Source organism: Larimichthys crocea, chromosome XV (genome assembly GCF_000972845.2).
Source record: "Larimichthys crocea isolate SSNF chromosome XV, L_crocea_2.0, whole genome shotgun sequence".
Classification (NCBI taxonomy): Eukaryota; Metazoa; Chordata; class Actinopteri; family Sciaenidae; genus Larimichthys; species Larimichthys crocea.
In genome coordinates this window covers 10,202,158-10,212,361 of record NC_040025.1, presented here as the reverse complement: position 1 = coordinate 10,212,361, position 10,204 = coordinate 10,202,158, and the positions used below count along the sequence as shown (strand labels likewise).

At 39.4% G+C, this 10,204-nt stretch overlaps 2 protein-coding genes across 2 annotated transcripts; one reads left to right on the top strand and one right to left on the bottom strand.

Annotated features, from left to right (window-relative positions):
- Nucleotides 1–828: 828 nt before the first annotated feature.
- Nucleotides 829–2,812, bottom strand: LOC113747721 (DAZ-associated protein 2-like). The gene is made up of 3 exons (XM_027288548.1): nucleotides 2,783–2,812; nucleotides 1,152–1,238; nucleotides 829–1,062 (listed from the first exon to the last, which is right to left on the bottom strand). Exons 1-3 carry the CDS (start codon nucleotides 2,810–2,812, stop codon nucleotides 829–831), a joined length of 351 nt encoding a protein of 116 aa, XP_027144349.1.
- Nucleotides 2,813–4,640: 1,828 nt separating this feature from the next.
- Nucleotides 4,641–10,201, top strand: dazap2 (DAZ associated protein 2). The gene is made up of 4 exons (XM_010732019.3): nucleotides 4,641–4,812; nucleotides 6,425–6,543; nucleotides 6,645–6,893; nucleotides 6,974–10,201. Exons 1-4 carry the CDS (start codon nucleotides 4,686–4,688, stop codon nucleotides 7,100–7,102), a joined length of 624 nt encoding a protein of 207 aa, XP_010730321.1. The 5' UTR covers nucleotides 4,641–4,685; the 3' UTR covers nucleotides 7,103–10,201.
- The last annotated feature ends 3 nt before the right edge of the window (nucleotides 10,202–10,204 follow it).

The window sequence follows — 10,204 nt, the reverse complement described above, 5'->3', positions numbered from 1 at the left end:
AGAGGGGCAAACAAAAAAAGGCGAGCGAAAACACCAAGCGGGGCGGGCGGCGGGGGGGGGGGCAGGGAAGAGAAAGAAGGGCGGCAGGAGCAGCAGACGGAGGACAAACAGAAACGCGAGGAAGGGAAACGACCGAAAGGGGCAAAAAAAACAGGAAGGGCGGGGGGCGGGGGGCGGGGGGGGGGGCGCGGGCCACGGGCACGGGGAACGGCAGGCACGGGCAAACAGAAACACGAAACAGAGAAGGGCGCGGGAGGGCAACAAGGCAGGACACGGTACTAGACAAAAAGCGCAGGGAAAGGGAGCCGCGGAGCCGAAGACCACGCGGAAACAAAGACAGGAGCCGCAAGAGCCCAACGGGAAGACCAAAGAGGGAGACCCAGGACGAAGGGGAAAGGAAAGGCGCGACGACGGGAAAAAGGGCAGGGGGCCGCGCCAGCAGCAGGCATGCGCAGAGCGCGAGGGCCAAAGGGGAGGACGGGACCGGGCACAAGCCGGAAAAGGAGGACAGCCGGGAGGGAGGAGCAAGGGGCCGGCAAAGCAGCCGGAAGAGGGGCGATGAGGGGAAAGAAGAAGGGCAAGCAGGGGGAGGGGGGACACGGTTTGGGGAGGCATAGGAGAGGGTCGAACGGACTGCTGACCAGATGGTATAACCCACACTGGCCACCCAGAAAGAAGTTGTTCGCGGCGGCATTACAATTGGCACGCGCAGGCAGCCAGCTGAGCTGCGTTGGGGGGAGTCCAGAGGGGGGGCTGGAGACGGAAGAGGACAAGCATTGGTAGAAACTTTGGATTTAATGTTCTTAGAAATGGGGCCGGGAAGGATACTCACGATGGAAACACGCTGCTGCTGAAGCGAGCACCAGCATCAAAGCCGCCCCACCATACTGGTTGAACCAGGGTGGTACAGGCTCCCATGGGGAAGAAGCCATGGGACAGGCTGCCCACTGGGCCAACAGACATGTGTGGCTGCATGGGCAGAACACCTGGAGCACCAGGGTAGGGAGAGACATCGTGAAGGACCAGGCACCTGAGGGGAAGCACAATCTGGCTGGGGAAAATCTGCAACAGAAGGAGAGACGACAAACAAAAAAACACATTAAAAACAGCACGGAGAAAATGTGTGTCACTGACAAATAGAAGAGTAGTACCTCATAGACAGGTGGTGTGTCTGTGTAAGGCGGTGCCGGAGAACGCAGCAGGGGGTATACAGGTGCAGGCTCGGCTGAGGGACACACCTGCGGGGGATATGAACCGCAAGACAACAGTTCACTTAGTCTCAACAGGACGACAAAGAACAGTGTGAAATAGTCAGCTGAAACAACAACGGGATTAGAGGGCAGACGTTTCTCGAAACGATTAAAAAGATAAAGATGAGGTTTGCTGCAGAGGTACAGCAACAATATTGCCATTTGTAGCAGTAATGAAAATGTTTTAAATAAAATGGACATCAGAGACCATGATGGAGAGAGCCCCAAGGTAAACTTGTTGTTAGATGATAGATAGATGATAGATAGATAGATAGATAGATAGATAGATAGATAGATAGATTTATTAATCCCCAAAGGGAAAAAGGTTGTCATAGCAGCCTGGTATGTTTGAATACAGTAAAAATACAATAGAAAAAAATACTGAGTAGAAAAAAATAATAAAAATAAAACACAGGATGGGACACTTAAAAAACACAAGAGGAAATGGTCAGTGTCAAGATGATGGTATTGTTATTGTTAATAACGTATATATATAATAATAATAATAATAATATATATAGAAAATATAAAGTAAAAGATAAAATGGCGCTGAGACATGTTCTAGGTTACGTTGCACATAAATCCAAAAGATTTAAGTTTAAGTTGGTGATATAGATATTTTTTATGACTAGGGTTGTAAAATTTGACAAAATGTCTGATTTAAAACAACAAAAAACAATTTTTTAAAATAAAAATAAAACAGAAGACAAGATAATAACACATAAATATAAAGTACATGAAACAGAATAAGAATTGTGACTTATTTACAGAAATGCAGCAGCATAAACAGTAATTAGTCTATAATTTTATTAGTAAAATGCAGAAAATTATTTTGGATTCTTGATTCTGAATCAACATTATTAACACTATTAATCATCTGAGTAATTAAAAAAACAAAAATGGTTAAATCTTTGTAAAAACGTGATTTTTTTTTTTTTTTTTTTTGTATTTTAAAACGTGTTTTATACCATCCGACACGTGATGGAGGGTAATTACTTTTATCTGACGGTGATTAGATCGATCGATCGATCTTTGGATTAATTAACAAAAAATGAATAACCGTTAGCCTGTGTAGCCTCGCGGCTAACAACAAAAGATCTGAAAATGTTCAAATCAGCCTCGGGTTAAAAAATAATAATAAAATATATAATCCACATATCAGCAGACTCGTGCTTACACGCACGAAACAACACGATAAAGATTAAAACGATCGATCACGGAACCAAAACAGAAACCTTTAAAAATCAGTGTTTGGGTGAAGCTACTGTAAAATGTGAGCTGCTCGCTAAAGCTGCGGCGGATTAAATGTGAATATAAAGCTGACAGCGAGTCGAGCGTTTATTAGAAACATCTTTGGTGTTTTCAGAGGGAATCCGGTCGGCTGAACTCGGCGTGTTTGCTCCGCTGAGTCCACCTCGGGCTCCGTGTATTGTCAGGTACGTAGCTTCCAGAGATGGCCACAAGCGGCGGCAGCGCTTCACTTTCTAACGGCCGCGTCGTGAAACCCGGACAGCTGGCTCACCGCGCCGAACCTGCTCCGGACAAATACCTTTGTTGTTCATTGTTCTGGACCGGTCCGGAGCCTGAGAGGAGTCTGAGATCAAAGGGGGAGCTCTGCGTTGTCTGTCACGCCTTTATTTAACAGGAGCTTACGGCTTTCAACACGATCATTCACTTCCTTGTTTTCAGCTTCTTGTTGTTGTGGAAGTGGTGACGTCAGCCGTTCCGACGCACGCACAGCACGCAAACCTATGCCGTGCGTCGTGCGTGCGTGGCGTGGCGCGCGCCACCTACCGTTAGAAAGACACGTTCAATGAGTGAATGAAGTGAAAAAAAAAAATCAATTCAATGTGATTAATGTGATTTAATTTGATTTTTGATCGTTTCACTCATTATATGAGAAATAACTAAGGATAATATTCAACAGGTGTTTACTGTCAATAATAATCAAAACAAGCTGAAAAAAGAGAAATAACTAGTTAACTAAGAACTAGAAACCATATTTGACATCCATTAACTAATTAAAGTTCAGTTCCATTATTGCTATTGATATTGGTGACTTTTGTTTTGATTGCAGTGAGGCACATATTACATATTATATATCAATTTATACAATATTTCTTTTTTTGCACATTAGATTCACATATTTATATATAAGTATATATTTAATGGTATGTATAGCTTGTATAGTCAAGTAGTATAAATATATATATATATATATATATATATATATATATAATATATATATATATATTATATAATAGAAGCTCAGTAGCTCAGTCCATAGGGACTGGCTTGGGACAGAGGGCCGGTTCAAGTCCCCATGGACCAAAAATATGGACGGTGGACTGGTAGCTGGAGAGCTGCCAGGTTCACCTCCTGGGCACTGCCGAGGTTCCTTGAGCAAGGCACCGACCCCCCCGCCCCAACTGCCGCTATAATATATATAATATATATATATATATTATATATATATATATATATAATATAGTATATATATAATATATATATATATATATAACATTTAATATTGCAAGACTTATAGAAACGTTAACGTTTGGCAAATAAGGCACATTACAGTAAGTACCTGGCAAATCAAATCACACAGTTCATCACACTGATGCAAAAATCATATCAGCCAAATAGATTCAGAGCTGTTAAAGGTAAAGTTACCACAGTACAAACAGTATGGCAAAATCTCTGATGATCAGTTGATTGATGGCATCTCAGGTTATGCATTATCATATACTGTAACTGAACTTTAGATCAGATGCATATCTGTATACTTGAAAGGTACAGTGTCTTCATTTCAAAGGTTATGATCTCATTTTAGATATATATACACAGATAAGATATGATACATAGTATATGTACAATATATGCATAATAAATACTTGACTATACAAGCTATACATACCATAAATAATATACTATGAATATAAATATGTGAATATAATGTGCAAAAAGAAAGAATATTGTATAAATGTGATATATAATATATGTAATATGCTGCCTCACTGCAATCAAAACAAAAAGTCACAATAGTCAATAGCAATAAATGGAACTGAACCTTAATTAGTATAATTGGATTGTCTAGTAATATTTATCTAGCTATAGTTAACTAGTTATTTCTCTGTATTTCAGCTTGTTTTGTATTATTATTGACAGTAAACACCTGTTGAATATTCATCCTTAGTTATTTCTCATAATAATGAGTGAAACGATCAAATTAAATCAAATTAAATCACATTAAATCACATTGAATTGATTTTTTTTTTCACCTTCATTCACTCTTGAACGTGTCTTTCTAACGGTAGGTGGCGCGCGCACGCACGCACGCACGCACGCACGGCATAGGTTTGCGTGCGTGCGTGCGTCGGAACGGCTGACGTCACCACTTCCACAACAACAAGAAGCTGAAAAACAAGGAAGTGAATGATCGTGTTTGAAAGCCGTAAGCTCCTGTTAAATAAAGGCCGTGACAAGACAACGCAGAGCTCCCCGCTTCTGATCTCAGACTCCTCCAAGGCTCCGGACCGGTCCAGAACAATGAACAACAAAGGTATTTGTCCGGAGCAGGTCGGCGCGGTGAGCCAGCTGTCCGTGTTTCACGACGCGGCCGTTAGAAAGTGAAGCGCTGCCGCCGCTGTGGCCATCTCTGAAGCTACGTACATGACAATACACGGAGCCCGAGGTGGACTCAGCGGAGCAAACACGCCGAGTTCAGCCGCCGGATTCACTCTGAAAAACACCAAAGATGTTTCTAATAAACGCTCGGACTCGCTGTCAGCTTTTATATTCACATTTAATCCGCCGCAGCTTTAGCGAGCAGCTCACATTTTACAGCTAGCTTCACCCAAACACTGATTTTTAAAGGTTTCTGTTTTGGTTCCGTGATCGATCGTTTTAATCATTTATCGTGTTGTTGTCGTGCGTGTAAGCACGAGTCTGCTGATATGTGGATTATATATTTTATTATTATTATTTCAACCCGAGGCTGATTTGAACATTTTCAGATCTTTTGTTGTTAGCCGCGAGGCTACACAGGCTAACGGTTATTCTCATTATTATTGTTAATTAATCCAAAGATCGATCGATCGATCTAATCACCGTCAGATAAAAGTAATTAACCCTCCATCACGTGTCGGATGGTATAAAACACGTTTTAAAATACAAAACCAAAAAAAAAAATCACGTTTTTTAAAAGATTTAACCAGATTTTTGTTTTTTTAATTACTCAGATGATTAATAGTGTTAATAATGTTGATTCAGAATCAAGAATCCAAAATAATTTTCTGCATTTTACTAATAAAATTATAGACTAATTACTTGTTTACCTGCTGCTGCATTTCTGTAAATAAGTCACAATTCTTTATTCTGTTTCATGTACTTTATATTTATGCTGTTATTATCTTGTCTTCTGTTTTTATTTTTATTTTTAAAAAATTTTGTTTTTTAAATCAGACATTTTGTCAAATTTTAAACCCTAGTTCATAAAAATATCTAATATCACCAACTTAAACTTAAATCTTTTGGATTTATGTGCAACCGTAACCTAAGAAAATGTCTCAGCCGCGCACTGTGTTATCGTGCGACGTATTTTATTATTAGTAGAGGATGAGTAGGTAGTGGAGTAGTTATGATGAGGAGAGTAGCGGACGTGTGATTAAACCAAGAAACAATACCATCATCTTGACACTGCACCTTATCATCTTGTGTTTTTTAAGTGTCCCATCCTGTGTTTTTATTTTTATTATTTTTTTTCTACCTCAGTATTTTATTCTATTGTATTTTTACTGTATTCAAACATACCAGGCTGCTATGACAACCTTATTTCCCTTTGGGGATTAATAAAATCTATCTATCTATCTATCTATCTATCTATCTATCTATCTATCTATCTATCTATCTATAAAACAAGTTTTACCTTAGGGGCTCTCTCCATCATGGTCTCTGATGTCCATTTTATAATATGAAAACATTTTCTATTACTGCTACAAAATGTGGCAATATTGTTGCTGTACCTCTGCAGCAAACATCACATCTTTATCTTTTTTAATCGTTTCTGAGAAACGTCTGACCTCTAAAATTCCCGTTGTTGTTTACAGCTGAATCATTTCACAACTGTTCTTTGTCAGTCACTGTTGAGACTAAAGTGAACTGTTGTCTTGCAGGTTCATATCCACAGCAGGCTGTGTACCCTCAGCAGAGCACTGCACCTGTATACCCTCCTGCTATGCAAATGTCTCCTCAGGCACCTCCTTACACAGACACACCACCTGCATATTCTGAGGTAACTACTACATTTATATGTCACGTGACAACACATTTAATACTCACAGTGAACTGTTTTTAAATGTGTTTTATGTTTGTCGTCTCTCTCTCTGTCTGCAGATATACCAGCCCAGATATGTGCTTCCACCTCAGGTGCCTGGTCAGTTGCCTCAGATGTCCTCTCCCTACCCTGGTGCTCAGGTGTTCATGCCCATGCAGCCACACATGTCTGTTGGCCCAGTGGGCCAGAATGTCCCCATGGCTTACTATCCCATGGGAGCCATGTACCACCCTGGTTCAACAGTGATGGTGGAGGGCGGCTTTGATGCTGGTGCTCGCTTCACAGCAGGCAGCAGTGTTTCCATCCCAGTGAGTATCCACCCAGTGATTTCTAAGAACATATGAAGTCCAAAGTTCTCTACCAATGCTTGTCTCTCTTCCGTCTCCAGCCCCCACCTCCTGGACATCCCCCCAACGCAGCTCAGCTGGCTGCCATGCAGAGTGCCAACGTTGTAATGACACAGCGCAAGAACAACTTCTTTCTGGGTGGATCCAGTGGAGGTTATACCATCTGGTAACAGCAAGTCCACGACTCCTCCCTCATGCCTAAACCGTGTCCCCCATCCTAAATGATGCCCCAGTTCTTCTTCCCCCATCCCATACGCCTCCCTCTTCAGGCTGCTTGGCCATGCCACAATACTGATATCACCTAACGGAATGTAATATTTTAGAGCCCTTGTGAAAGGTACAGTACTCCACTTCTGACCTAGAGATCAAATGATGAATGCCATTGCCTGGAGAGGACAAATGCAAATTTTTAAACGTCGTAGAATTCATTCCACGATTCGTCATCGGGTCTAACCCTCTTTGGTCATTCCAGATTGGGCCTCTTGCAGGCATCTGTATTTGTTTTAAGAGACCTGGTCTCCTTCGATCAGACGGATCACAATTTACATCGAGATGTTCTTGTATACCTGTAAAGCTACGTAAATGAATTGTTGAAATATCCGACCCGCATTCTATAGTTTAGCTGCTTTATGGTGAAAGTGAAATGCAGTTACAAAGTTGCAGTGAAAGCGCAAAAAAAAAAAAGAAAAAAGAAAAAGAAAATCTCCACTTGTCTTTTTTTTGAAAACTTTTAGTGTAGTTTAAATTAATAGATGTGTAATAGTTCCATGTAAATATCAGTATGATGATCATGAGAAATTACATCTCTACTATACAGGAAAAAAAAAAGAAGAAAAGAACCAAGCATCTCGGATGCTTTTAGCTAGAATTGTCTTGTCCTTTGCACAATATCCAAAATACCGCGGCGAATTTGTTGCACAGTGAGCTGTCTTTATCCGACAGATCGTTATATTTAAATCACTTGTAAATCTAAATAAATTTAAAAAGCAAATAATTCAAGAAAAAGAAAAAAGATTTCATGCAATATCCAAAGTGGTTTACTGTACCTTGTTGGGCAACTTGTAGATGAACATAGTCAAGTGCCAAAGAGCACTGGGGATAGCCCTAATTTAAAGCAAATTAACTTCAGTAAACTTAAAGGAAAGAAATTAAAGTAAATCCAAATAGTAAGTTGAACGGCAAGGGGTGGTTGGTGTAACATTTTAGCTTTTTGTTTTGTTTTTTTGTCTCCTGTTTCTATTTCACAGTCGGATACCCAGAATTTATACACTAAATGTTTTATTGTGCAGATTTAAAGATTGTTTCCCTTTTTTGTCTTTCTACACAGTATAATTTGGTAAAGTATTTATTCACTGTAGAATAAATGTCACCTTTGTGATAGCATTAGTTTTTAGGCAACATTTTTCAAATGTCGAGGAGACGACTTTATTAAATATTTCAGTGTTTCTGTTTTCTTTCATTCCTTTTTTTTTTCCTGCATCGAGGTGATCTACATGAGTAGTTAGGCTAATAAATTTTGTTTTTAGTATAACCAATGATGCTGGTTGTACCAAAGATTTGGTCTACAATGCACTTATGTTTGGTTGTGACTTTGAAAAATTAAAAAAAAAAACAACAAAAAAAGGTCACAATTTAAAAGCAAACATATCATCGATTTCTTGAGATTGTTGGTACCTAGACCTCCAGTCTCGACATGTTAGTCAATGTGTTAATGTCACTTTACGTGAGTCGATCGCATATTTTAAGTCGTTGCATACTTTTGCACCTTTTTGCTATGTACAAATTTGAGTCAACACTTTTTATCTGAGATGCACTGCTAAGCAAATCCGAGTGGTTGCAGACAAGGGGCTACACTCTCTTTTTTTTTAATGTTTTTATTATTTTGTTTTCATGACTTTTTAAAAGAAAGCTGTGAGATTTTTAAACTTTTTTTTTTTTTTTTTTAGATGGTAAAATTCATGGAGTCTAGAAAAGTAACGTCAAGGTGTGTCGTGTTGTTCGGTAGCCTGAAAGTGTATGCAAACATTGCAATGAGGCTATATCACTGTCAGCGTAATAGAATTAAAAGATTTTTTTTAGTTCTTTAGAATCTTTACATAATACGTTATCTTGCAAACTTAAGGTATCTGAAACTAGGTAAGTCGGTAGAGATGCCATAAACGTATACTTGTAGATATTCTTCTTTTTTTTTGGTGTCTGGTAGCGTCAATGTGTCACTGGGTATCCGACCTAACCATATCAAGTTTTAACAGCTGTGGCCGCCAGAAAAACAGAACACGCAGTTGCTGTCGACCGAGACCCGAGTGGTTTCAGCAGAAAAAAAATTAATTCAGAAAGAGCAGCTGTCTGGAAACGTGCTACGTTCGAGTGATGAACCTTCTTCTTCTCAGCAGCACACACACACACACAAATCTACTAACACCAGACATGGCTGTTGTGTTTTTAAACAAAGAAAATATGGCTCAGTATTCAGTTATTCTCACGTTTCATACAGCCTTTGCTGTAGGGAAGAGGAGGCCACAGCTATCAAAGCTTTTAAAATATGATTCAAACAAATGTTTTCTTTTCTTTTTTTAATTCCATCTCTGCTCTGATTGTTTGTAAAAGCAGCATAATGGTGGCTTCGTCCCAGCAATATGAAGTACTGTAAACTACAGCTGACCAGTAGATGCTATGCCAACCACAGCCAGCAAATGGATTACCCTTTGTTGAAGGATTATGGACATTTATAGTTCAGGGATTCTCTTTACAATATTTTGTAAAAATAGATGTATGTACTAAAGTGATGTGATAGGCTTTGGTACACATTCTATCTTTTAAGATTACTAAAGGAGATGAGTGTCAAAGATGGAATACTTTGAGAAAAAAAAAAGGAACTTAGGTGCACTTAACTTTTTTATACTAAACTTAAAATTTAAAATGTAAGTTTAGAATAAAGGTTATTTTGGAAATTTGAATTGCTGCATGTTTGTTTTTAATTTGATTCACTTGTATGATGTATTAGAAGAGGGCAGGGTTTGTCTGGGGGTTTGGTTATTGTTGTGTTTATAGCTTAAATGTTGTCTTTTTTTTCCCCCCACCACCAGACTGCATCACAGGTAAACTGATTTGTTTGAGTGGTTTCTACTTGACTTGGCCTTCATATACTTCTATCGCTAAAAGATTTTTTTCTGTCAGAGATCGCCAACATTAAGTCAGTATGCGTACTGTATGAAAGAACCAGGAATCTCAACCCATTTCTCACTTTGATATAAAGGTATTGAGTCAAATAT